The sequence below is a fragment of the Pongo pygmaeus genome, chromosome 18, assembly GCF_028885625.2.
Source record: "Pongo pygmaeus isolate AG05252 chromosome 18, NHGRI_mPonPyg2-v2.0_pri, whole genome shotgun sequence".
Lineage (NCBI taxonomy): Eukaryota > Metazoa > Chordata > Mammalia > Primates > Hominidae > Pongo > Pongo pygmaeus.
The window spans coordinates 13,176,366-13,203,557 of record NC_072391.2 but is presented as its reverse complement, the minus strand read 5'-3'; the positions used below and the strand labels follow the sequence as shown (position 1 = coordinate 13,203,557).

Below are 27,192 nucleotides of genomic sequence, written 5' to 3'. Positions count from 1 at the left end.
TGGTGCAGCTGCTCCCTGGCCGCTCCCCTTTCCCCGCTCCTTCACGCCCACGCTTTTGGGACTACACTTCCCAGCGCCCCTTGCGGAGGAGGCGGGCCGCGCGCTGCTTCCGGGGCCGCTTCCTGTCTTTGGACTACATTTCCCGTGAGGCCTTGCGACCCTGTCCTGGATTTCTCCAGTCTCTTCGGCCGGCTCCGCCTCCGCCTGGACTCCACTTCCCGGCAGCGCCCGCGGTGGGGCGGGACAGGACGAGGCGGGACGCGGGGCCGGAGGGGCGGGGCCGGAGGGGCGGGGGCGGCGGGCGGCCCGGAGCTGCAGGGGGAGGAGCCGCCTCCTCCCAGGGCCTGCCTGGGCGGCCGCCTCCGCTATGCCGCTGCTTGTCGAGGGGCGGCGAGTGAGGCTGCCGCAGTCAGCCGGGGACCTCGTCCGAGCCCATCCGCCTTTGGAGGTGAGTGGGGCGCGGCGGGGGGCTTCGGGGCGGGCCCGAGGGGAAGCTGCAGGGCGGGCGAGCGCCCTCCTCACCCCACCGCTGCCCGCCTCACGCGACACAGACTTGAAACTTGGCGCTGTTGGCACATCCGGAGCCCCGGCCGTCGGCTCGCGTCTTCCCCTTGAGGGGTGCGGGAGTTTTCGCCTTCTTTAGACTTCAGCAGGCTGCCGCGGAGGCCACTGTCTGACAGGGGAGGGGACGGGGGCCCAGAGAGGTTAGGTGACTTGCCCAAGGTCGCACAGCACTGCGGCTCGGGGACACGCCGGGACCCCCATTCCCAGACGGGGCGGCTGCAACCCCCAGAGGGCTCGGTCCGTTTAGGCAAATCCGGCCGCCCGCCTTCGGGGACCCGCAGCCTGCGGTGAACGTTGCTTTGTCCTTGCGTCCGCGTGAAGCAGGAGGTTATTCCAGGGTGGGCTTCGGAGAGCGTTTGGCCTGGGGGATCTTGGCGGGGACCCCCAGTCCTTCCTCCTCTCTCTCCCCTACCCCCGGAGCGTAGGGCGCCGAGTTATTTTTAGCCGCAAGAGAGAGCCCTGCTTTCCGCAGCTGGGCCATAGGACCACGCCCTGATGCACGGGTTTTGTTTTTGTTTTTTCTGCTTTTGTGCTCAAATAGATCTCTGAACTCTTGTCCACGCTTCTGCAGGGACTGTCGGCAAGGGGGTTCTCAGGTTTTAAAAAGAGCGGGGCGTGGCGACAGGGGGCAAACGTCCTACTTGCCATAGATCCTGTTAAAGGGGAATCAATCATTTCGTTGATTTGAGAGTCAAATATCGAGCCCCTAATATCTGTTGGGCACCGTACTGATCACTGTCCCTGCCCTCGAAGTGTTTGTAGTCTAGAAGGGAGAATGGTTTCTGATGAAGAAGACTCAGATACTATAAACTGTTAAGCGCCATAAAGAAAAAGCATCCCCTTTCACTCTGAATGGGAAGCACAGGAACCTGACCAAGTGTGTTGGGTTGGGGAAGGCATTTAGAGGTTTCATCTGTCACAGCTGTACAGTTTGTGATTATTTTGTTTGCTTGTTTGTTCTCTATTTGATCTGTCCCCAGAATGTAAGCCTCCTGAAGGCAGATAAGAGTAGTGTCCTCACTTTTGTATCCTCAGAGTGTAGGACGGTCCCTGGCATAGAATTGGCGCTCAGTAAAGATTTGTTGCATAAATGAGGGCACAAAATGATCCCTGAACGTGTTCTGAAGGGTGACAAGGATTTACTGACAGGGAGAAGGCTGACAGCTCTGTGTGATTCTCAGCTTGCATTTCAGGACCGACCATCGTCTGTTAGCCAACATGCACCGAGCTAGGCGTGGTGGCGTGTCACTTTATCCTTGCATTGTGTTACTGTCCTGTTAACTAGCAAAGTCGAGAGTAGGACTCACCAAGGAAAAATAATTTCAGCCGCCTGAAGAATTTAGGGGATGCTCTACTTTTATGTCTGTTTGAAAATGTCCGTGATAGAAAGTTAGATGAGTGTCTTGGGCTGCACACTTAAGTGTGGAGGGGGATTTGGTGACACATTGGGGCTGCTCCTCTCGGAGGAAGGTTTTGGCCTATTTAAGAAGACATGTCCTAGAAAGGCTATGTACTGGGGACCAGTTTGTGTTACAGGAACTTTGGAAGGGGGCGATCACTTTGATTTGCGGCAGTGTAAGTGAAGAAGGATGCAGGCACGAGAGAGATTTGAAAAGGAGAAGAAGGGTGAGGGCATCGCAGCTGGGCAAGCCGCCTGGGGCGCGGCGGGCAGGAGGGGAAGGGCCCAGTGGGTGGGTGGCCTGGCCAGTTTCTCCAGAGCAGCCAGGGTGAGGAGGGGAAGCATGGAAAGTAAAGCTACAGGGGTGGATTGTACCCAGATGACCAAATGACCAAGGGGCTTAGATGGACCTTTCACCTACTTAGCAACAGGGAGACATTAAAGGTTGGGGTGTTTTTGTTTTTGTTTTGTTTTGAGACTTAGTTTTGCTCTGTTGCCCAGGCTGGAGTGCTGTGGTGCAATCTCGGCTCACTGCAACCTCCGTCTCCCAAGGTTCAAGCGATTCTCATGCCTCAGCCTCGCAAGTAGCTGGGATTACAGGTGTATGCCACCACGCCCAGCTAATTTTTTTATTTTTGGTAGAGACAGCGTTTCACCGTGTTGGCCAGGCTGGTCTTGAACTCCTGACCTCAAGTGATCTGCCCGTCTCGGCCTCCCGAAGTGCTAGGATTACCGGTGTGAGCCACTCCACCCGGCCTGGATTATTTTTATATAATAAAGCAGGGTGTCCTCTTTGTAGGAAAGCAAAATATAATAATACAGAAAAGAAAAAAAAATGTATGACTACAACCATTCTTCAGTTTGGTGAAAGTCCTAATGAAGGTTTTTCTTTGTATATACTTTACTTTTTTTAAAAAAATGATAGCTTACTATATGTTGCTATACATTATACATTATAGTGTGTTTTTCATGTAACGATGTGTTCTGAGTATGGAGTACCAACAGTTAGAAGCCTGTGTGTAACTACGACTAGCAAATAACAACAATAACAGTAATACAGTGGAAGCTGCCAAGCACCACAGCAAGAGTTACTGCTATTCCCATTTTACAGATGAGGACTGTGAGGCACAGAGAGGCTGGGAAACTGGCCCCAGGCCCCACATCCTGGGAGTGGTGAAGCCAGGATTGGAACCCTGGCAGCCTGCCCTTGACTCTGGAGCTGCGCTATTCAGTACAGTAGCCACGAGCCATGTGGTTACTTAGGATTTAAATTAAAAATCAATTACAATTAGATAAAATTGAAAACTCAGTTCCTCAGTTGCAGTAGCCACATTTCAAGTGCTGAGCAGACGGCATGGCTACTAATGAGACAGTGTGAATATAGACGGTGGCCATCCCTGCACAGAGTTCCTTTGGCCAGAGCTGTTTAGAGCCCTCCCTTAGTCACTCTTAACCAGTCGCTGGGTACTCGGTAACCAGTCCTGCAACATCTTGGGTAATATAGTTCCACAGAGTCTACAAGATGCTCGCAGCGTAGCTTAGTTCCTGCTTTTATTATTTATTTATTTTTTGAGAGATGGAGCCTTGCTCTGTCACCCAGGCTGGAATGCAATGGCGTGATCTTGGCTCACTGCAACCTCTGCCTCCCAGGTTCAAGCGATTCTCCTGCCTCAGCCTCCTGAGTATCTGGGATTACAGACATCTGCCACCATGCCCGGCTAATTTTTGTATTTTGAGTAGAGATGGGGCTTCAACATGTTGGCCAGGCTGGTCTGAAACTCCTGACCTCAAGTGATCCTCCCGCCTCAGCCTCCAAAGTGCTGGGATTACAGGCGCTAGCCACTGTGTTGGGCCTCATAATTTCTTATATAGCATTGTGCTTTACAGTTCACAAATCATTTTCATGCCCCTCTCCTGTTTGTAAAGGAAGAATTGACAAACAGGACAGCAGGCGTGAGGGTCACATGATCATCCCCCAGGTCACAGCTAGGTGATTGGCTAAGACACAGGTCAACAAGCCACAGCTCATGGGCCGGACCCTGCTTATGTATAGCCTATAGGCCAAGAATGGTCTTTATATTTCTCAAAGGTTGAGAAAAATCAAAATAGTATTTTGTAACATGGGAAATGGTGTTGAAATTAAAACTTCGGTGTCACCTATAAATAAAGTTTTATTGGAACACAGCCACATCTGTATTGTCTATGGCTGCTTTCACTTCATAACAGCAGAGTTGAGCAATTGTGACAGAGACTGCGGCCTTGCAGAACCCCAAATATTTCCTGTCTGGCCTTTTTCAGAAAATCTGCCGGTCACTGGGTTAAGAGAATACTGCCATTGAATAGGAATTGGGAAATAGGGATGAGGGACTGAGGGAAAAGTTTTTTTTTTAAAGCAAATATTAGTATCTAGAGAATATTAGAGGTTAAGAAAAGTGGGACTACTTGCATATGAATTTATAAAGTAGGACTGTGTGTTTTTCCAAAGAAGGGAAGTTTGGCTAAACTCTTTTCACTACTTAAAAGAGCAAAAATTAGCCAAGTGTGGTGGCGTGCGCCTGTGGTTCCAGCTACTGCAAAGGATGCTGAGGTGGGAGGATTGCTTGAGCCCAGGAGTTTGAGGTTGCAGTGAGCTATGATCTGGCCACAGCACTTCAGCCTGGGCAACAGAGTGAGGCCTTGTCTGTGAAAAAAAAAAATTAAAAATAAAGTAGAGGCTGGGCACAGTGGCTCATGCCTATAATCCTAGCACAAGTGGGGTGGCGTGCGCCTGTGGTTCCAGCTACTGCAAAGGAGGCTGAAGCAGGAGGATCACATGAACCCAGGAGTTCGAGACCAGCCCGGGCAATACAGGGAGACCCCATCTCTCCAAACAATACAAAAATTAGCCAGGTGTGTTGGCTCACGCCTGTAGTTCCCAGCTCCTTGGGAGGCTGAGGTGGGAGGATTGCTTGAGGCCAGAGGCTGCAGTGAGCCACGATCTCGCCGCTGCACTCCAGCCTGGGAGACAGTAAGACCCTGTCTAAAAAAAGAAATTAAAAATAGAGCAAAGCAGTCTGCTGTTTTAGTTTTCTGGCATTCTCTCTTCTGATAATTTTTGCTTTTATTTCTTTGGGAAATCATAGGAGCTGTGTTGAAGAGAGACATGATTTTTGGTCTTTGTGAAAGCAGTAATTAATTTCTCACAAATAGCTTTGCTTTTGAGTGGTGACCCAATTGTGAACATGAGTGTTAAAAATTCGCCTTTGCGCCCTCCCTTCTCTTCCCTTCCCTCAAAGAACAAAGCAGAAGGTAAGTATCTCAGGAGTAATCAAGAGGGAATTCTGAATTCTCCCCTGTCATTCTGAACTAAGGTGAGGTAAGACGTGAATGAAAATGAGAGGCCTTCACCTGTAGAGGTGTTCTGAGTTTTAGAGCAGTCACACCTGTTTCTCATTGACTTCTGGAGCCAGCAAGGCTGTCTTGCCCATCTAATTTTACACTGCAGTTCATTTAATCTTTAGTTTGTTTCTTAAATTAAGGGGCTTGTCTCATTTTCATTGATACCTTGCTTCCAGTTAATGGAAGTTTATAAACAGAAGAAAACACCATGTAAGTAATCAAGCTGATCATTATGTTTATTACATCTCTTCTTTTAGTTTAATCTTAATTTTTTTTTTTTTTTTTTTTTTTTTTTTGAGGCAGGGTCTTGGTCTGTCACCCAGGCTGGAGTACAGTGGTGCAATCATGGCTCACTGCAGCCTCCACCTCCTGGCTGCAAGTGTTCCTCCTACCTGAGCCTCCAGAGTAGCTGAACTACAGGCACATGCCACCACACCCAGCTAATTTTTGTAATTTTTGTAGAGACAGGATCTTCCTTGTTGCCCAGGCTGGTTTTGAACTCTTAGGCTCAAGCAGTCCTCCCTCCTCAGCCTCCCAAAGTGCTGGAATTACAGTTGGGAGCCATCGCACCCAGCTGCTCTTATGTTTTATTAAGGGAGCACTAACCTAAATTAGCACCAGTCATGCGAAATGGCAAGAAGCTGATAGAAGACTAAGACTGCAAAACTGTCTTCTCGTGTAAACAATACATACATACATTGTCTAGACATTTGAGGAAGATTTTGTTCATCCAGGAGTTTGTTGCAAGTAAGAAGGAAATTATGATACATTGTAGTGTTGTATCAATTTAACATTTTTGAAAAAGTTTTTGTTAAATAACCACTGAATTTTTAACCACTTAATTTTTTTTACAAGCTTACTAAATAAGTTTGTACAAATACTCAGATTATTGACACTTAGTATTAACATACCTTTCGTGAATGTGCCTTATGCATTTTGTTCTTGTACTCTAATAATAACTGTGTGGTAGAACATTGAGAAGAGAGGACGACAGCCGCAGGAATCACTCATGTTTGCTCTTTTGGCGCAGCCATGCTTGTATTGGTGAAATTTCCTTCCAGTGTTTTTCTCTATGGGGATAAGCATTTAATCATTGTTGTATTAACGGCACATTTATAGCTCTTTAAAACATTTTTTGTACTTTTGTATCTTGCTTTGCAATTAGCATTTCAAAACTCTTTTTCCCATAGTTTTCATTTCTCACGACGGTGCAGTTAGTGGTTGTGACTTGGTTCTGTGCCTAATGTACTTACCTTTTCCATTGTTGCTCCCAGCTTTTTGCCATTACAAATTACACAGGGGGCTGGGCACGGTGGCTCATGCTATAATCCCAGCACCTTGGGAGGCCAAGGCAGGCGGATCACTTGAGGCCAGGAGTTTGATACCAGTGTGGCCAACATAGTGAAACCCGGTTTCTACTAAAAATACGAAAAGCCGGGCATGGTGGCGCACGCCTGTAATCCCAGCTACTGGGGAGGCTGAGGCATGAGAATCGCTTGAACCTGGGAGGTGGAGATTGCAGTGAACTGAGATTACGCCACTGCACTCCAGCCTGGGCAACAGAACGAGACTCTGTCTCAAAAAAAAAAAAATAAGATAAAAGAAATAACACAGGGATGAACATATTTTGAGTTATTTCCTTAGGACAGATTTCCAGAAGTGAAATTACTAGGTTAGGGACTAAGGTAAAAAAGCGGAGGCCAGGTATGGTGGCTTATGCCTGTAATCCCAGCACTGTAGGAGGCCAAGGTGGGTGGATCACTTGAGTCCAAGAGTTTGAGACCAGCCTGGGTAGCATAGGGAGGCCCCATCTCTACAAAAAGTATAAAAATCAGCCAGGTGTGGCGGTGTGCGCCTGTACTCCCCGCACTTTGGGAGGCCGGGGTGGGTGGATTGCTTGACCCCAGGAGTTTGAGACCAGCCTGGGGAGCATAGGGAGACCTCGTCACTACAAAAAGTATAAAAATCAGCCGGGTGTGGTGGCACAGGCCTGTAGTCCCAGCTATTTGGGAGGCTAAGGTGGTAGGATCGCTTGAGCCTGGGAGGTGGAGGCTGCAGTGAGTTGAAATTGTACCACTATACATCAGCTTGGGTGACAGAGTGAGAGACTGTCTCAGAAAATAAAAAAGAGGGGATGTGATTTCAGAGCCATCCATCCACTATTCCTGTGTAATCTGATTCTCTTTACAATGGTAAAATTGTTAAGAGTCTCACACTCTTTAGTAAAGAACTGTGATAGCTGGGTGTGGTGGGTCATGCCTGTAATCCCAGCACTTTGGGAGGCCAAGGCAGGAAGATTGCTTGAGCCCAGGAGTTCAAGACCAGCCTGGGAGACATAGTGAGGCCCTGTCTCTTTAAAAAAAAACAAAAACAACAACAAAAACAAAAAACAAACTATAATAAAGAGTTTTTGCATCTCATTTCATAGGTTACTATGACATCTGATTTCATAGGTTAAAAAAACCACCGCGCAGAACCTCATCGTTTTCTCTGCATTGTTCTGAATGACCGTGGCTGCTGCCTTTTTCTTTGAGCCTCTCTGTCCGCTGACACACTCCCCACACACTAGCGTGCTGCCCACGCAGAGCCCGCTTTGGCTCTCTCCACATCTTTAGTTTTTCCATCCTCACTAATTTACATCACTGTTTTATTTTTTTTTAATTAAACAGGAAAGAGCCAGACTTCTCAGAGGTCAGTGTGTTCAACAAGTGGGACCCCAGGGCCTTCTCTATGTTCAGCAAAGAGAGCTTGCAGTGACCTCCCCAAAGGATGGTAGGTTAGGAAGCAGTGAATTGGGCGTTATCCCAAAAGGCTGTTGGATATTTTATTTTATTTCTTTTTTAAACAGGCTCCATCTCCATTCTGGGTTCTGATGATGCCACTACTTGTCACATTGTGGTCCTGAGGCACACAGGTATGATGAGAGAGGTGAAGGAAACCATTACTTAAACTGACCCAACCTTTGGGAGCATTGAATTTCTCGCGTTGAGTTTCCTGGTGTCTTGTTGGAAGCGGACTCCGCTTACCTTTTTTCTGGTCTGCATGGTGTCTCCCTGGTGTCCTGGTCAGAATGGGTTGGCTGGGCAGCACAGACCTTTCCGTTTTTCCCCTACAGGATATTCAAAGACGAGGCGGTCCGGAGGGACAGGCGGAGTCTCGGCCTGTGCACTGCACTCCCATCAGGAATAACTTGAGTCCTTTCACCCTTGTTCTTCAGGTAATGGGGCCACCTGCTTGACACATTGTGACGGAACCGACACCAAAGCTGAGGTCCCCTTGATCATGAACTCCATAAAATCCTTTTCTGACCACGCTCAATGTGGAAGGTGAGATCCACGCTGCTCTCATAGGTGAATTGAGATCTTGGAACCGTTGCGTACAGGATGTGGCCGTGGAAGCTGTTAGGGGAACACAGGATGCCACCGCCGTCGTGTCTGCCTCGTTCCCCTGGAACAGAACCTGGCACGACGTGGGCACTGCGTGAGCAGTGGTTGAGTGAATGAGTGGGTGTTGGGCACAGGCAAGGAGTCCGTGCTGGATTTGAGATGGAAGGCTTGACTTTGAACTTGATGTCGCCTCAGGAACGTCGAGTTTGCGATTTTCACGTCGTTTTGCTCTCCCCCGGGTGTGGTAGCTCTTCATGCAGTCATTCCTCCCGCAGTTGCTTGTTAAATGCTTCCTCTCACCTACACCTTGTAGTTTCTAGGGACACAGCAGTGAAGACTAGACAGAAAGCCCGGCCCAAGATGTTTGTATTCCGAAGCCGAGAGACTGTACACAAGATGGGGTGTTGGGTGGTGAGGCGGGGCTGTGGAGAAAACCAGGCCAGGAAGATGTGGGGACCGCTAGGGGGCGAGGCATGTAGTTTTTTTTTCTTGTTCTCTTTTTGTTGTTGAGATAGGGTCTGGCTGTGTCGCCCTGTCTGGAGCGCAGTTGTGTGATCTCAGCTTACTGCAGCCTTGACTTTGCGGACTCAGGTGATTCTCCCACCTCAGCCTCCCAAGTAGCTGGGACCACAGGTGTACACCACCATACCCAGCTAGTTGTTTTTTTTTTTTTCTGTAGAGACAGGGTTTTGCCAAGTTGCCCAGGCTGGTCTTAAACTCTTGGGCTCAAGTGATCCTCCCAGCTGAGGGGTATAGTTTTAAATTCCAGCAGATTGGTAGTTTCCCCAAGGATTGCTGGATAAGAAGCGGCCTCTAGCCTGGGTGCCCCCACAGCACCTCATCCTCTCTCACTGCAGTAAAGTATCTGCTGCCTCCATTTGACAGAGACCGGCACTGAGGCTCAATGTGCTGGAGCACACAGGAGCTAAGTGGAGGCTGATGACACAGGCCTGCTGTCAAGACCACTGTTCACACACCTGTCCCCTCTCCTTGCTCTGTCTTTGTGTAGACCTGGCAGGCATTGCTCTCATTTTATTTGAAGTCTAAGGCAGCCATTGAGTGAACTATTCCCATCATATACAAAGGCTTAACAATCCTAGGAGTCAAAAAAGGAAAGAGAGAGTTCTCTGGGAGAGATTTGCCAGTCAATACCGATCGATTCTAAATTCTCCCTCTGCGGTCTGTGCCGAGGCTGGGCTGGCTTCATGGACATGTGACCCGTGCAGGCCCAAAATGGTATTTTCATTTTCCTGTCATCTTGGCCCCCGCAGGGGGACATAATCAATGCCATTATGTTGCCACACACTCTGCTTCATGGTTCTCAGAACGTGCCTGTCAGCTCTTCCTGCTCTGTTGTAGAACTGCGATCGCTCAGGGAGTCAGAGGCAAACCTGGTGGCCCAGTGGTAAGCACAGCCATGGTGGCCACAGCTCTCCTTACTACTACTACTTGGAGTTTATTATGAGGCCCCTTGAGGCTGTGCCCTGTGTTAGGTACATCCAAGGTTCTGGTTCATCCCTTAGGAAGATTTTGTGTCTGAGAAGGCAGCGTGAAGTCTGGCAACACTTTGCCGAGCGTGAATTCGCCCAGTTGACGGGCTGTGGAAAAGGGGGTTAGTAGATGAGTGTGGGAAACACTGGGTTCAAGAAAAGTTAGTTGGATTTTTTCAATCGCAGGACTTCTCAAGAGCTTCACTGTGCTAATGCGCAGTGTGACTCCTAAGGAGGGCTTCCAACAGGCAGTTGCCCAATCTTTTTTTTTTTTTTTAATTTGTTTTAGAGCCAGGGTTTCACCCTGTCACCCAGGCTAGTCTCAAACTTCTGGGCTCAAGCAATCCTTCCACCTCTGCCTGCCAAGTAGCTGGGAATAGAGGTGTATGCCAGCACACCTGGCCCCAAACCATTTTTTTTTTTTTTTTTTTGAGACAGAGTCTGGCTCTGTCGCCCAGGCTGGCATACAGTGATGCAGTCTTGGCTCACTGCAACCTCTGCCTCCTGGGTTCAAGTGATTCTCCTGCCTCAGCCTCCCGAGTAGCTGAGATTACAGACGCCCACCACCACACCCAACTTACTTATTTATTTTTTCCCCGAGATGGAGTCTTGCTCGATTGCCCAGATCTGGAGTGCAGTGGCGTGATCTCGGCTCACTGCAACCTCTGCCTCCCAGGTTCAAGCAATTCTCCTGCCTCAGCCTCCCAAGTAGCTGGGATTACAGGTGCACCACCATGCCTGGCTAATTTCTTTTTTTTTTTTTTTTTGAGATGGAGTCTTACTCTGTAGCCTAAGCTGGAGTGCAGTGGCACGATCTTGACTCACTGCAACCTCTGCCTCCCAGGGTGAAGCAGTTCTCCTGCCTCAGCCTCCCAAGTAGCTGGGACTACAGGCGCATGCCATAATGCCCAGCTAATTTTTTTTTTTTGTATTTTAGTAGAGATGCAGTTTTACCTTGTTGCCCAGGCTGGTTGCAAACTCCTGAGCTCAAGCAATCTGCCCGCCTCAGCCTCCCAAAGTGCTGGGATTACAGGCGTGAGCCACTGCCCCCGGCCTAATTTTTGTATTTTTAGTAGAGATGGGGTTTTACCCTGTTGGCCAGGCTGGTCTCGAACTCCTAACCTTAAGTGATCCACCCACCTCAGCCTCCCAAAGTGCTAGGATTACAGGTGTGAGCCACTGCGCCTGTCTTGTGCCTGTGCTCTTCTAGAGCAAAGCTCCCCACTGGTGCATGGAGGCGGCATCACATTTGTGTTCAGATATGGATCCCCTCAGTCATCAGGGCCCCTGGGCAGGGTCCCCAGAAGCTCGCCACTGGCCTTGGCAGTGTGCTGCCGATACTTTCTTTTGCGGTGGCACGAAGATGACCTGAAGCTCTGCTGTAGAGCAAGTGTTCATGGAAACTGAGAATGAAAGTTCAAAGTGAGACCAGCGCATGCACCGGTGTCTTCTTCTGGCCTCTGACCCCTGTCTCATCTCTTTGCCAGGCTGGAAGTGCACCTCGTTGGAGGCTTCAGTGACGACAGGCAGTTGTCACAAAAACTCACTCATCAACTTCTTAGTAAGTTCATTGTTTTTTTTCTTTCCCCCAAATTGGACATAAATATGTACCCATATTTGCTTGGGTTAAAAATCCCAACTGGTACAAAACCTGAGAAGGGCACACCCACTTGGAGCAGCACAGAGAAACAGACTGCCCAGCTTGGAATTTCACAGAAAGACTGAATGCGTGGAGCTCATGTGTAGGGGTAGCAGGGCTGGGGATAAGATTTTCTACTAAAACAGCAGTGAACACATTCCAAAATAGTAAGTGCTCTGAATTGTGTGAAAACAGAGCCACCCTCCCTCCTGGCAAAAATGTCCATTTTAATCTGCAGAAAATTAAAACACTGATGATACCATTTTTTCCCTATTAGCAAATTTTTTTTTCTTTTTTCTTTTTTTTTTTTTCAGGGGTGGAGTCTTGCTCTGTTGCCCAGGCTGGAGTGCAGTAGCATGATCTCGGCTCACTGCAAGCTCTGCCTCCTGGGTTCAAGCAATTCTCTTGCCTCACTCTCCTGAGTAGCTGGGATCACAGGTGTGCGCCACCACACCCACCTAATTTTTGTATTTTTGGTAGAAATGGGGTTTCACCATGTTGGCTAGGCTGGTCGTGAACTTCTGATCTCTTGATGCACCTGCCTTGGCCTCTCAAAGTGCTGAGATTACAGGTGTGAGTCACCACACTTGGCCTAAATTTGCAAATATTTTCAAAAAAAAAAGAAACAAAAACAACATTGTCGTGTGTTGACTAACCACCAGGCCATGAAGTAAGCTTACTCATATGATGGTACAGCCTGTCTGGGAAGCAATTTGGCATCATGACTGAAGGCCTCACTCTGCCGCCCAGGCTGTAGTGCAGTGGCGCCATCATGGCTCACTGCAGTGTCAACCTACTGGGCTCAAGTGATCCTCCCTCCTCAGCCTCCCAAGTAGCTGTGACTAGGTGCATGCCACCATGCCCAGCTGATTTTTAAATTTTTTGTGGAGACAGGGTCTCGCCATGACTTAACTCTTAAAAAAGGTTCATATCCGGCTGGGCATGGTGGCTCATGCCTGTAATCCCAGCACTTTGGGAGGCCGAGGCAGGTGGATCACCTAAGGTCAGGAGTTCAACACCAGCCTGGGCAACATGGTGAAACCCTGTCTCTACTAAAATTACAAAAATTAGGCCGGGTGCAGTGGCTCATGCCTGTAATCCCAGCACTTTGGGAGTTCAAGGCAGGCCGATCACCTGAGGTCAGAAGTTCAAGACCAGCCTGACCAACATGGAAAAACCCCGTCTCTACTAAAAATACAAAATTAGCCGGGCATGGTGGTACATGCCTATAATCCCAGCTACTTGGGAGGCTGAGGCAGGAGAATCGCTTGAACCGGGGAGGTGTAGGTTGCGGTGAGCTGAGATGATGCCATTGCACTCCAGCATGGACATCAAGAGCGAAACTCCATCTCAAAAAAAAAAAAAAAAAAATTATCTGGGCATGGTGGCGCACGCCTGTAATCCCAGCTATTCAGGAGGCTGAGGCAGGAGAATCACTTGAACCTAGGAGGTGGAGGTTGCAGTGAGCTGAGATCACACCACTGCACTCCAGCCTGGGTGACAGAGCGAGACTTCATCTCAATAAATAAATAAATAGTTCATATCCTTTGACCCAGTAATTCCCCTTGTGGAAATATATGCTAAGAAAATAATCTGAAATGTGCATAGAGATTTGAGCCTGAAGATGAGCGGTAGAACATTACTTATAACAGGAAATGTGATGTTATCAGAATAATAATTATGTAGTTGCTAAAAAATAATACATATAAGGGTGAGAATTACATGGGAAAATACCTGTGCACAAGCAAATCAGGATATAAAATTGTCGGCTGGGCGCGGTGGCTCATTCCTGTAATCCCAGAACTTTGGGCAGCCAAGGCAGGTGGATCACTTGAGGTCAGGAGTTCGAGACCAGCCTGGCCAACATGGTGAAACCCCATCTGTCTCTACTGAAAATACAAAAATTAGCCAGGCATGGGGGCGCACGCCTGTAATTCCAGCTACTCGGGAGGCTGAGGCAGGAAAATCGCTTGAACCTGGGAGGTGGAGATGACGATGAGCAGAGATCGCTCCACTGCACTCTAGCCTGGGTGACAGAGCAAGACTCCATCTCAAAAAATAAAAGATATAAAATTGTCTTTATGGTCAGCTCTGCTGAGCATAGAAAAATATGGAAGAAAATCCACTAATTATTAACAGTGCTAGGATTATGGACATTAAAAACCGACTTCTATATGTTCTCCTGTATTTTTCAAATCTGTTAGAGTGGCCAGATTTTTGTTTTTGTAATTCTGATAAACAGGAAAACAGTTTACTTAGGAGAAAAGTAAAAATCTTATGAATCCATGGGTCCCCGCAAAACCCTCAGAATGAAGAGAAAAATGGGAAGGCTCAGCCCAGGCTCCTTCGGGCCTGAGGCTGAGAATGTGGCCGTCTCCTGGCGGTCAGGGTTCTGTGGTGTCAGCTCCCTAGCGTCTGGCCCCATAGGCCAGGCTGTGGCAGTGTGGGTGCAGGCTGTAGGGCGGAGCACAGTCAGTTGGCTGCCGTCCCTCCCTGTCCTTGGCTTGCTCAGCAGTTTGTTCTGGTAACTAGAGGAACTTTTCTGACATCCGGTCTTAAAATTCTCATCATAGGTGAATTTGACAGGCAAGAAGATGACATTCACTTAGTGACATTATGTGTGACAGGTAAGTTCTGCCATTTGCCCCAAAGCGAAGATGTGGGTCTCAGGACCGTTTTGTCCCCAGTCTTGCAGTGGGCCCAAGCACCGGCACACACTGCTGTCACTGCTTGGCCACCATCTGTCCCGGCTCTTCCTGTGGTGGGATGGCCTTCCCCTTCCCCTTGCCCTCGTCCACCATCTGCCCGGCCTCAGTTCCAATGCGGCCCCCTTGTCTCCCAGGAAGGAGGGCACTGGATCTCAGAGGAGCTGCCACCCGTGTGGCAGACAGGGTGCACAGAGAAGGTGGGGTGGGAGTGGGGACCGATTCTGCAGCTGCCAGTTTGTTCAGTATAAACCCCCCTGCCTTGGGACAGGGTAGGGAAACAGGGCCACAATCCCTTTCATTTTCTGGAATTTTCCTCCCTTTCTGCATTGAGGAGCTCCTCCTTCGCCTTTATTATACAAAGTAAAGTGTATCTTAAACATTTTTATTTTGTAGAATTAAATGACCGGGAAGAAAACGAAAACCACTTTCCAATAATATATGGCATTGGTAAGTAGTGTGCAATAATATATGGCATTGGTAAGTAGTGTGCAATAATATATGGCATTGGTAAGTAGTGTGCAATAATATATGGCATTGGTAAGTAGTGTGCAATAATAATATATGGCATTGGTAAGTAGTGTGCAATAATAATATATGGCATTGGTAAGTAGTGTGCATCTTTTGTGGGTTGGAGGCTTGGTCACATGTGCAGTTAAAAGTCTAATTCAGCAAACCAATGACCCCACTGCTGTCAGGATGGGACAGCCTTGGGTTCAGATCCCAGCTACTCCGAACATCTGCCATGAGGCCTTGGGCAAGTAGCTTAACTTCTCTAAGCTTTACCTATAAAACTGAGATAACATTCACTTCTTAAGACTTTGAAGAAGCAACGTGGTAGCAAATAGAAAGCACAGGCCATGCCCACCCTTCCCAGGAGCTGGGAGAGTGCCTGGTTTTGTTTCCCTCTCTCCCCGGCACCCCAGGCCCGGCGTGCTTTTCTCCTGCCAGTGCTCTGGGGCAGGAAGGCAGGCACTGGAATCCTTTTATATATCAGGAACTGAGGAAGGTTTTGCTTGAGAACAGAAATCCTCCAAAGTGTAAAACTCTCAGGCTAGAGAAAACCTAGAACCATCCTCCCTGCTTGGCAGCCCCAGGACTCCCACGGGAAAGGCATCATGGAATCGGCTCTATTTCAGAGGGCTTCTGCTGTAGCGGTGATACTTGATTGATTTAGCTGGGTGGTGGGTACACAGTGTTCACTGTTCTATTCTCTGTAACTTCGTGTATGTATAAAATACTAAATTGTGAAGATTCAAACAGAACGATCACAGTTCACCCACCCACCCCTGGCCGTACACCAGTAGGGCTGACCAGAGGTTTTGCTACACGTCCGGCTGAAGGAATGGCTGCCTCCCAGGTGGAAAGCAGCTCTTGGTTTAGAACAAAATCTCACCGAGTCCAGCTCGGGCCTCAGCGATTTTCACCGAGATGCTTGGGGTAAAGATTGCATTTTCCCCCTCCAGGGAGGGGGAGGTCCAGATACTTAGGAGCCATTCTGTTCACTTTCCTGTCTTTCTCTTAGGAGTGGTGGTAGAAATGTAAGACTGTGCAGACTTTCCGCTTTGGTCTTTTGTCAATTCAGAGTCATCCTTTTGTCCCTCACAGCTGTCAACATTAAGACTGCAGAGATTTACAGAGCCTCCTTTCAAGATCGGGGTCCGGAGGAGCAGCTGCGTGCTGCGCGAACTTTAGCAGGAGGACCAGTGAGTTTCAAATCATCGTTGTTAAGGGGTAAAAAAAAAAAAAAAAAAAAAGGCATCACATGTCAAGGCCTTAAGTTTTCGGGATCTTAGAAAAGTTTATGCTGTCAGCTTCTTTATAGCTGTAAATTATCAAGGACCAACACATACATACACCCCTCCCCACACTCACTGTCTCAAAATAGTAATGAACATCTTTAGGTCATCAGCTCCAGTTCTCTGCCTAAAAGGTGTGGGAGGTATGTGTGAACCCCAGCATCCGAATGCAAAGAGAACAAACTTCTGTTACTTCGTAAGAGCTTTTCCTATAAAGTTCTACAAAGAGAGGAGAACTGGGACGCAGGAGAAGTTTCTCCCCTCTGCACTCGGGACTATGCATTCTTTTGGACCGGGTCACTGAAGAGCAATTTGCTGGAACAATTTAATTAACCCAAAATAATGATCAAATTCATTTAAAGTCTGATTCCCTTAGGGTGCTTAATTAAATTATACTGTAATTTTAAAAGTTAGAAAACTGAAAACCCAAGGTTTATATGCCATTTGAGGAATGGGTGAAAGAATTCTTTAAAAATGCTCAAAGTGTGAAAAAACAGAAATCACATTCAGGCCACCCCAAAGAAATCTTCTCGTTTATGAAATGCTGATGTTTTTCACTGGAAAATGTGTTTGGATTCAGAGCCAACCCTTTTAACATTTTTAGGACTTCTCAAGGAGTGTAACAGGCCTAGTTTAGTTGATATTCAGAACATATTTCAGTGTCAGTTACCAAAGTGAATATTGCTAGGTAAGCTGAGGCTGCCATTGGCAAATTTGGGAATTCAGGGACTGGATCATTTGGCAAATTAGTCTCTTCTTTTGATGGGGCAGCAGGTACTGTATGCTTTTAAATTGCAAGGTGATCAGTTGTTTGGGGTATAAATAATGAGGCAGTGAGGAACACAGACTTTAGTCAGACGCGGCTGGGTTTGAGGCCCAGCTCTGAGGCTTACTGGATACATGACCCGGGAGATGGGCCCCGTTTCTCTGAGCCTCAAGTTTTCACCCCAAATGGGAAAAAACACCCTCGTCCTGTGGGACTGCTGTTGGCGCACAACAGTCATGTGTGTGCCCCACAGTGTGCAGCAGCAGACACACTGGACGTGTTCAGTAGCTGGCAGCTTTTGTTGTTTGAGACAGGTTTTAAGAAGCTTATGCAGATAAATGCATGAAAGGACTACACTGGAGCTTGCGTTACTGGGAGGGTTTGAAAAGTGGGTGACATTCCTGAAATTCTATCCTTGACACGTTCTTTTTTAGATGATTAGCATTTACGATGCAGAGACAGAACAACTTCGTATAGGACCGTACTCCTGGACACCATTTCCACATGTGGATTTCTGGTTGCAGCAAGATGACAAGCAAATACTAGAGGTGAGAGTTTACAGGCTGGGTAAGTCTTAAATCTCTGGACCGTGGTTTCCCCATCTGTAAGAAAAAAAAGGGTTTAGACCAGGTCATAGCTGCTTTCCCTTCGGCGGGTAGTAACTTTTTGGATGCCATTGACAGACCCCATTTAACTTGTATATCAAACGGGGATATGTCAAGTCCTGGATGGAGTTGACATACTTTTACTTTTTACTGTGGGTAAAGCAGTAAGCAATCAACTTTTTTCTTACTAATTCAGGCCACCTCATTTCTTAACGTATTCTACTATATATATTTGTGTCCAAGAACAAAGATACTTTGACATCTTTATCAAAGCAGGGGACGGTAAGGTTGACTTCTCTCATGCCTACCATCTTGTGTTTTCAGAATCTTTCTACTTCACCTCTGGCTGAGCCGCCCCACTTTGTTGAACATATTAGATCTACCTTGATGTTTTTAAAAAAACACCCATCTCCAGCTAACACACTGTTTCCTGGAAATAAAGCCCTACTCTACAAAAAAAATGAAGATGGCTTGTGGGAAAAGATCTCTTCTCCAGGAAGCTAAAAAACATGAATTACCAAAGAAAGCACCTTCTTGGCCTGACAGACCATTGGTGGGGCTGGCACGAATCCAGATTTGGATCCTACACCCGTTGGGTCTTAGGCCTCCTTCCCTCCTCAGTGTCTTTCAAATGACTTTCAAAATAAAACCTTATTTTGGCAAAGGCATTTGTTGAGACTTATTTTTTGGTTTACTAAAAAACTGATGTCTAGCTTTTTTTTGGTCAGTAATAAGGGGCAGAGGAGAACCTACCTCTCACTGGTCTATTGCTATCGGCAGCTATTTCAGGTACTTGGGTAAGTCTTTTGTAATAAGATTTATAAACTGAATTCACTGGTAACAATTTCAAGAACCTTTATTGAAACCAACATTCAAATATCTCAAGTTTCAGCAAAACCAATTTAACAATTCCAAATATATATAAAAACATGTAATTTTGTTAAAGGTGATAATTTACCCCTCCCCCATTTTATCTGCTATACTTCATTGCACCAAATAGGGAAGACGGTTTAATCATCTGCACCAAAAAAAACCCCCTGCATTTTGACAAGTGTAAATGTCAAAAATCCCATCAAATCAGAGTATAATTATAGGCTTAATATGATATAACTAAGGCTTCCAATACTACAGTCCAGAAACCCAGTGTGAATTCCCCATTTTCAGGTCTCCCAAAAGCTTGACTGCTAGACTAAGAAGGCACAGGGGCCATTACTTACGACGAAGTGACGCAGTACTTCGGAAAAGTAGGAACGGGCAGTGCCAGCGAGCTTCTACTGACTTAAGCAGGGCGCCTGGCTGGATCAGCGTGAGAGAGTGCTCTGCTGGCTCGTGTTTCTGAGTTGGGCCCAGGTGAGCTGCCAGGGCAGTAGAAGCTTCAGTGGGAGACAGGTCAAAGGGGTACTTGTTTTCAGATTTTAACCAGGTGGGTGCTACGTAGCACACGGAAGAGCAGGCTCTTAAGGGTAGCATCTATCGTGTTTTCAGATACTAAACAGAAATGAGCACAGTCTGTACTTGAGTGCCAATTTAAAAGCTTTACCAGTATTTAAAAATATATGGTCAGGAGGAGACTTCACAGTTTCTCTTTACAAACAGTATATAAAGGGAGAAACGGGCTTGTGGCAGAGGACAGTCCCGGACAGCAGCCTTGCCACAGCTCAAGTGGACACAGTCCTTACTAAGTCTCCAGGAAGAGCAGTAGCTGGCGAGGGCTTCTGATGCTCTTATTTACAATCCCACAATCACTGCTCTCCTTCAAGCCTAGCAGTCCCACTGTATATTGCAACTTCATCGGACTAAAGACTGACAGCAAAGGATACAGCCAGTCTCGCCTCTCTGAAGTGTTGCAGAGAACCTGGAGAGTGCTAATGAAAAGCTGTTTTACCAAAAAGTTGCCACGTGCAACCTCATATACTTAGGCTTATGTTTAGAAAGAGCAAGGCTGCAAGTGGTAGACACTTGAAATTCGAAGTGTTTTTTGTGAATAAAAAGTGTTTATGGTAACTTAGGGAAAAGTGGTAGTAGGACAGCAAACAGTTCCTGGTGGTTCTACATATACATGAAGTTAGACAAGCTGACTGCCCTCCTAGAAAGCCTACCTTTCAGGCATGTATTTGTGCCAAAATCCCAGTGAAGCACAAACAACAGTAATTTATATTAGTATGTGGCACAGTTCACATTTCCAATAGAACTTCATCTTCCAAATCACACAGTGAGTCTTATCTTAAGCTCTCCGGTCCTTCTACCTGTGGGTGGTCATCTTCTGGATGTGGGACCCCTTTCTGGAAGGCCTCGGTCTGGTCGGCATGCTGAGGGCTGGGAGCCCCTGGGTGTCCCTCAGTGCTGCTGGCCTCGAGGGTGATCTGCTCCGGCCCACCGGACAGGCGCTCCACCTTTTCTAAGTCTTCAATGTGACTGACTGAGCTGGTCTCACTCAAAGCATCTGAACCTCGCAGGGACCTTTTAAAAGGCTTCTGGCCTACAGAAAGGGCAGACAGACTGTGCTGAAGCTCAGTGAGGATACTTCTGCAACACAGGCTGTCTGTGCAACAGATAATTGCTTCATTTCACAACACAGCTTCAGCAGAAACCTTTACTGGCTCTGAGGTGTTTTAGGAGATGAGAAAACCGAGAGCTGCTAGCGTGACACCAACATGCTCCCCAGGCCGGGGAACTCTAAGGTCATCTTCATTAGGAAACGCCCAGGAGGGTAAACACCACAGTGACAATGTCATCTTTCAAGACCCCAACTTCCCCTTAGCGCACTACCGTGGGATTTCTTCAAGGCTGAATCCCACGGCTACCAAAATGGTTAAAGAGATGGTAGTAGTTGGTCTTAAGTGAAGAGAAATAGACCTCTGGAGTTCAAGAACCCAGAAAACAAAGGAACGCAAGTAACAGCCAACAGGGGAAACCTGTTACCTGAACTCGGCGCGGAGGCCTCACTTACCTGGAAGCCTCTGCTTGGTGCGACTGCCCGAGGGCGTTGGAGGCGGCGTGACTCCTGCACCTTGTGCTTTGTAGACATATATGGGTTCTGTGGACTCCAGAGAGCCTGCGGGAGAGGAGAGGGCTGGGTGGAAGCTACAGGCACAGGCTGCCCTTGAAGACACCACCTGCCCTCACACAGCGTTGCTCCCCAATTACCTCCTTTCAGCCATTGAGCCTGCCACAGACTGGTGGAGAGGAGGGCACTTATGAATGTGCCGTGAGCTACAGAGCTACCTCACAGGGCCAGTACCACCAGCACTCGCCAGCAGTACGGCATAAGCGCACCCAGGGAGCCAGGCCCAACAGGGAAACGTACTGTAGCCACAAGAAGTGGGTGCCTCTTTGCTGAAGGCTAACGCTTGGCAGATTAGAAATCAGATTATCTTTTGCTTTCATGACAATGGAGTCATCGTTTCCTGGGGAAGAATGAAGGAAGGGGCTCGAGTGTAGGAAATTATTTCCTCAGTAGAACAGGAAAGAAGGAGTCACGGACTGTTAACACCCTCCCCACATTCCAGCGGCTGAAACGCTTGCTGGCTGCCTGGTTCAAAATAAACCGTGCCAGCACTCCATGCTTCAGTCTTTGCATTGCCACTTGCAAAACTGTCCTCTGCTGGGGCAGAACACACATGAAGACAATAAGTATTAACCCTGAACCAAAATGCTCAAGACACAGCACCCTGAGTCTGCACGGCTGAGTGGGCACGTCCTCATGGCCTCGCGGTGGCGACAGCTGTGGAGAGCGGGTAGCTGCTTCCTTGCTGTTTCAGCCGCGAGGGTGCACTGGGGAGGAGGACAGGGCACACCAGAACGGGCTTCCCAGTGGGAAGAGTGTTGGGACCCAAGGGCATTTGGTGAAACCTCCCAAGGTCAACAAGACCCGGGAAGAGGCTATGCCGTCCTACCTGCTGTCAAGTTAAAAGTTCTTCCCTTCTGTAAAGCCTGGACTGGAGAAAACCAATTCAGCACGGAGCCCACTACAGGGATCTGCCGCAACACCCCCTGCAAGACAGGACCAGCACTCAGGGCCGCCTGGCCTCGTGGCGGCTCCCCCAGCCTGCTGCCCATCAGGGGCCTCACCTCTTCCAGAAGCCGTTCTTCATTTGCCTTCTGCAGCTCCACTTGAGCTTCCTGAATGCCTTTCCGAACCACTTCTGTCATGTTTTCCAGAAGCTGTGGCAAGACCAAGAAAGGCATTACTTGTTTAAGCTTCTCACCTGGGGCCCAGAAGAGCTAGTAACACAGCACTGAGGGAATTTTTCAAAAGCAGGTCAATGAAATCCTGCATTGAAACGCCAGCATAAAAAAAATAGAAAATCAAAGACAAGCGGATAAAATGCTCATAGAGGCCTAGGCAGACACACCTTGGTGACCAGCCTCATTTGCTACATATTCTTGAAAACAGAGTTAGAAGTCATAAAGTCAGGCTGGAAAGAAACCTTAAGGAGTCCACCCAGAAAGGAATGAAGCTGGCTCCTCGGCCGCATGTCCAATGGCACGTGTCTCTCTCCTTTTAGAGCAGTCTTAACTTGGTCCCTCTTCTCTCCTTTTGAATGATTTTTAGGGAAGGAATCATCTGTTTGGAGGATACCTGATCAGCCTTGTATCCTGGTCCTCCATGCTAAGGGACCCACAGCAGTAGGTCTATTCCTGGTGGGAAGTGCTGTAGGGAAGTGGTGTAGGGGGAACCACACATAAAGCAGCCCGTTTCATTCACCCTCAGGACACAGCTCCAGAGCGGAAGTCCTCCCTGACCTTGGTGGCAGGGGTGAATGTGTCTGCCTGTGTGTCCAGCTACCCGCCCTCTTCTCCAAGGCAGGGTTACAACACAGCGTGGCTATGTGGATCTTTCCCCCTGAGCTTGTGAGATCACTGGGGCATGGGCTGTGTCAAACCCACTTGGCATCCCTGACACCTGGCACAAGGCCCAGCTTACAGGAAACATTGAGACTTTGAGAGACAACAAACAGACATCCCAAGGGCAGCTCCTTTCCTCGTGGTCCCCGCTGTTTGATGGGACAAAACTCAGAAAAGGAATGAACACTGATGGGTGCTACGGACCCTCGAGTTCTCCTCTATCTCCCGGGCTGTGGCCGCAATGGTCTCCACGAGCTCAGCAGCGTCGACGTCGTCGCTCGCCATGCCGACATAAAGGCAGCTCTTCATGCTCTTATACTCAGGGCCTGCAAAGGAAACGAGACAAACTTGGGTTTCTAAGTCCTCTGTCATGGGTGAGACGTGGACCTGCTCTCCTGTTCAGTGTGCTGACCACACAGAAAGGGGTCTCCTCCATGGAGATTCTAAGGGCAGAGAGAAAGGCCTGGCAAGGCTGCAGAAGGGGAGGGAGGTCTCAGAACGGAGGGCTCAGAACTGCACCTTCGCCTGGAACTCAGCCAGAGAGACGCTCACCCTCCAAGAGATAAGCCATCTTCTTTAAAGCCAGTTAGCAAGTGTCCTTCCAAACCTCACAGTTGACTTATAAAAGTAAGTAATTACCTATTTTAAAGGTTAGGTCAGATTCCAGTTCATTTAACTTTTTCAGGAGTCCAGCATGGATTTTTTCCCCTTCGGGATCTGATTTCAAACTGCTCTTATCATCATTAGCATGTTCATACCTAAAACAACATCAAACCACAGCATTTCAGCCTAAAAGATCAAATGTCTCTTCTGATACAGGATTAGAGGTGGAGTAGAAACCTCTAAATATGAGCAAGACAATGCAGTGGAACCAATGGGCAAAAGAGCTACTGCGAGTGTCTCCAGACCACAAACTTTCAGGAAGTTTGCCAGGAGTGAAGAGAAAGTCACAGGAAAGCCTCTTTTTTTTTTTTTTTTTTTTTTTTTTGAGGCAGGGTCTCACTCGGTGGCCCAGGCTGGAGTGCAGTGGCATGATCTTGGCTCACTGCAACCCCCACCTCCTGGGCTCAGTTGATCCTTCCATCTAAGCTTCCCGAGTAGCTGGGACTACAGGTGTGCACCACCACCTCTGGCTAATTTTTGTATTTTTCTAGAGATGGGGTTTCGCCATGTTGTCCAGGGTAGACTCAAGGCTCCTGGCCTCAAGTGATCTATGCTCCTGTTGGCCTCCCAAAGTGCTGGGATTACAGGCATGAGCCACCGTGCCCAGCCAAAAGCCTAAGTCTTTAGTTCCATGCAAGGTCTGGAAGTCTCATGTGCAATACAAAAAGAGGTTTGCCTCACCTCTGAAGGCGAGAAAGCAGCCACAGGACTGCACCCAGTTCTCTCCCCGAGAGCTGGGTTCTTTTTCTTACTGATTTGCAATTCTCTATATGCCCTGGATAGTAACCATTCTCAGTGAGTGATATATACACCTGTTGGCATCTTCTCCTAGGTAGCTGAGAGTCGGCACCTACAGACAGAACATTCAGCAACTCCCCTCCCTGAGCGCCATGCTGGCCAAATCGCCTGCTTGCACTGTGCTTTTGTAAATGCCCAGAAAACCGAGTTGCATTTTCGTTAAGCATATTGTGATTACACATTCATCTTGGATTTCTAAGGTGGTTCAGAAAATGACCCACCCGTGTTCTTTATAAAGAGAAGTCTCCAACATCAAGTGGCAGGCCAAGACTTTACCTGACAACCCCTATTCCAGGCCAGTTAGGGTCATCAACATATAGGAGACCTGCTGTTGCTTCCACTTCCTGCTTGAACTCTTCACGCAACTGGAGCGTACAGCACAGCACTGGCAGTTTGCTTTCTATGCAGGCTGCGAGCTGATCCACATCCTCTCCCCGAGTTCCTAAAACTGAAGATGTTCACAATGTCAGAGAAATGCTCAGGAGATGGCCAATGACAAGAGGGCAGGGCTCCCTCTTCCACTACTGGGAAGGTCAAAAGCTCGAGGTACTTCAGTTACCAGGAGCCATGGAGATTTAAAAAAAAAGGCACTCAACCCAGACATGGAAGAATTAGGGTTAGAAACGGACACAGCTGGCTGTAGCAGGTGTGGAGTGTTTCTCTCACAGATGTGGCCCACAATGACATACTCCAGTGTTAGAAATCACTCTTCCCACAGCAAGCCTACTTCAGGCAGGCTGCAGACATCACACCATAGGTTCAGCACAAAAAGGCAACCACAGATTCTGTACATTCCTATGACTGAGAGAAAGGGAAGTACTGTGGTGGGCTGCTGTCCCCACACAGGAAGGGCAGGGAGATGGTGACAGTGCCAGGCCTCAGGGCTCACTGGCTTACTTTTGCAGTTTTAGAGACTAAGTCTCTAGAGCTGTGGCCAGGCAATCCTTATAGTGGCCAGTGCTTTGGGAATCTGAGCCAGGAGGATCACTTAAGGCCAGGAGTTCAAGAGCAGCCTGGGTGACATAGTGAGACCACGTCTCTATGAAAAAAAAAAAAAAAAAAAAAATAGATGTGGTGGTGCTCGCTTGTAGTCCCAGCTCCTTGGAAGGCTGAGGCAGGGGATTGCTTGAGCCCAGGAGGTCGAGGTTGCAATGAGCTATGGTCAAGACATTGCATTCCAGCCTGGGTGACAAATGAGACCGTTTCTAAAAAATAAATAAATAAAAACCAAAACACAGATCCCCAGGCTCCATTCTAGAATCTCTGGGGGTGGGCGGCCACTGGTTGTGTGTAAAGCTCCCGGGTGACTCTAATGTGCAGTGGGGAGTGAGAACCCTTGCAGTGGAAAACCGAGAGTCATAAGACATCAAAATATAGGAATTCCAGCCTGGCCAACGTGGCAAAACCCCATTTCTACAAAAAATGCAAAAATTAGTCCATTGTGGTGGCTTATGCCTGTGGTCCCAACTCCTCGGGGGCTGAGGTGGGAGGATCACTTGAGCCCAGGAGGTCAAGGCTGCAGTGAGCCATGACTGCACCACTGCACTCCAGCCTGGGTGACAGAGCAAGACCCTGTCTCAACAACAACAAAAAGGGAAATCAGGTGATGACTTTTTTTTTTTTTTTTTTTTTTTTGAGATGGAGTCTCCTCTCTTCCCCAGGCTGGAGTGCAGTGGTGTCATCTCAGCTCACTGCAACCTTGGCCTCCCGGGTTCAAGTGATTCTCCTGCCTCAGCCTCCCAAGTAGCTGGGACTGCAGGCGTGTACCACCATGCCCGGCTAATTTTTTGTATTTTTAGTAGGGGCGGGGTTTCACTATGTTGGCCAGACTGGTCTCGAACTCCTGACCTCAGATGATCTGCCTGCCTTGGCCTCCCAAAGTGCTGAGATTACAGGTGTGAGCCACCATGCCCGGCCAATTCAGGTGACTTCTGAATTCTCATTCTGATTCTGGTAAGTTACATGGGAATGCTAATCTACCTAAATTTATCCCAAAAGAAAAGAAAATGCCCCTCCAAAAAGAGATGCTAATAACTCTAGGAGAATGGAGTATCATAAGGGCAAGCTAATCTACCCAGCAGCCCCAGAACAAAAGCAAGGGATGTCCACCGAGCCTGGTTACCTGCTGCGGTTATCAAAGGGCTGAACCGCAAACATGTGCCCTCAGTTTCCAGATCCATGACTGTGAGGCCGCTCGCAGGCACCAGCTGCTTCAGCTGTTCTCCCAGCTGTGAGGAGGACACAGTGAACACCCTCCTGTAACGAGGGACTCAGATGTCTTCAGGACCCACCCTCATCCCCTCGGCCCCAGACCAAAGAGGCTCCTGGAGAGCTGGTTCCTGCTTATCTTTTGACTGTCTCTGATTACTTAAAGCAGCTTTTTAAAAACAGTAAATTTTATGTTTTTTTCTTATTAATACAAGTTCATTGTAGAAAAATTTAGGAAATACAGGTAAACAAAAAGAACAAAATAACAATGACCCACAATACATTACTAAGCGACACCCACTGCTGACATGTGGTCTGCCCCCAGCGTCTTTTCTCTCAGTGGCGGGCAGGGAGTTGTAGTTGTTGTTGTCATAAAACATGCTACTCGACACTGCTTAGTAACCTGCATTGATTCATTTCGTTTATGACCAGTTCCTTTCTGCTTGAGACACTCAGCTCCGTGGTCTCTCACAGCTGTGCTGAGCCCCAGCATGGATGTACCAGGACTTATCCGCCAACCCTGCTAGGCTGGGCGTGTCCAGCATTGGCTAGAACTGCTGCTGCCGACGTCCCACACTGTTCACAAGACCCTTCAGACTCAAATCCTAGAGCTGCTATTCAGTGCCCAAAAAGGTACTGAAGCGCAGGCCTGGCTGCCAGCCGCAGATGCTCGGACTCTGCCTGGGGCTCCCGACTGTGCTGCCTGGGCTCACCAGAACCCACCGCAGCCGCCCTGCAGCCCACATTTTGCCTGTTGTCTCACAGCCTTATATGGCAGCAAGGAAAGTGAGGGAGCAATGCTGGAAAGACTTGCCAGAGGTGACCCAGCTCGTGAGACGGTAACGCAACGGGGAACAGAACTCCAGAGCAGGCCCAGCACTGGCAAGGCGGCTCCTCCTGTGGGCCTCAGTTCCCATACACGAGCACGCGTCACCTTCACCAGC

General features: G+C 48.2%; 2 protein-coding genes across 14 annotated transcripts in view; one reads left to right on the top strand and one right to left on the bottom strand.

Annotated features, from left to right (window-relative positions):
- Positions 1-250: 250 nt before the first annotated feature.
- Positions 251-18,399, top strand: LOC129016226 (protein N-terminal asparagine amidohydrolase). Of its 4 annotated transcripts, XM_054455388.2 has the most exons (10): positions 251-448; positions 8,011-8,113; positions 8,190-8,255; positions 8,559-8,667; positions 11,705-11,778; positions 14,430-14,483; positions 14,958-15,011; positions 16,170-16,267; positions 17,561-17,674; positions 18,056-18,399. In XM_054455388.2, the coding sequence occupies exons 1-10, from the start codon at positions 368-370 to the stop codon at positions 18,233-18,235; spliced, it is 933 nt and encodes a 310-aa protein (XP_054311363.1). In that variant the 5' UTR covers positions 251-367; the 3' UTR covers positions 18,236-18,399. The 4 variants fall into 4 exon arrangements, with proteins under 4 accessions (XP_054311363.1, XP_054311365.1, XP_054311366.1 ...); XM_054455390.2 differs by lacking the exon at positions 8,011-8,113; XM_063654666.1 differs by lacking the exon at positions 14,430-14,483 and having other exon boundaries at positions 296-448.
- The window catches only part of PDXDC1 (pyridoxal dependent decarboxylase domain containing 1), a 54,878-nt gene continuing 44,551 nt past the window's right edge, over positions 16,866-27,192 (bottom strand). For 8 of the 10 annotated variants that reach the window (XM_054453643.2, XM_063654659.1, XM_063654656.1 and 5 more), the window contains 9 exons: positions 26,163-26,268; positions 24,317-24,488; positions 23,219-23,337; positions 22,784-22,905; positions 21,803-21,895; positions 21,628-21,724; positions 20,682-20,786; positions 19,978-20,210; positions 16,866-17,728 (listed from right to left, as the gene is read on the bottom strand). In XM_054453643.2, coding sequence (XP_054309618.2) covers positions 17,669-17,728; positions 19,978-20,210; positions 20,682-20,786; positions 21,628-21,724; positions 21,803-21,895; positions 22,784-22,905; positions 23,219-23,337; positions 24,317-24,488; positions 26,163-26,268 — 1,107 coding nt within the window. In that variant the 3' untranslated portion in view covers positions 16,866-17,668. Of the gene's footprint in view, positions 17,729-18,948; positions 20,211-20,681; positions 20,787-20,878; positions 21,139-21,627; positions 21,725-21,802; positions 21,896-22,783; positions 22,906-23,218; positions 23,338-24,316; positions 24,489-26,162; positions 26,269-27,192 lie in introns of those variants that run through there. The other 2 variants (XR_010124345.1, XM_063654660.1) reach the window with 2 other exon arrangements.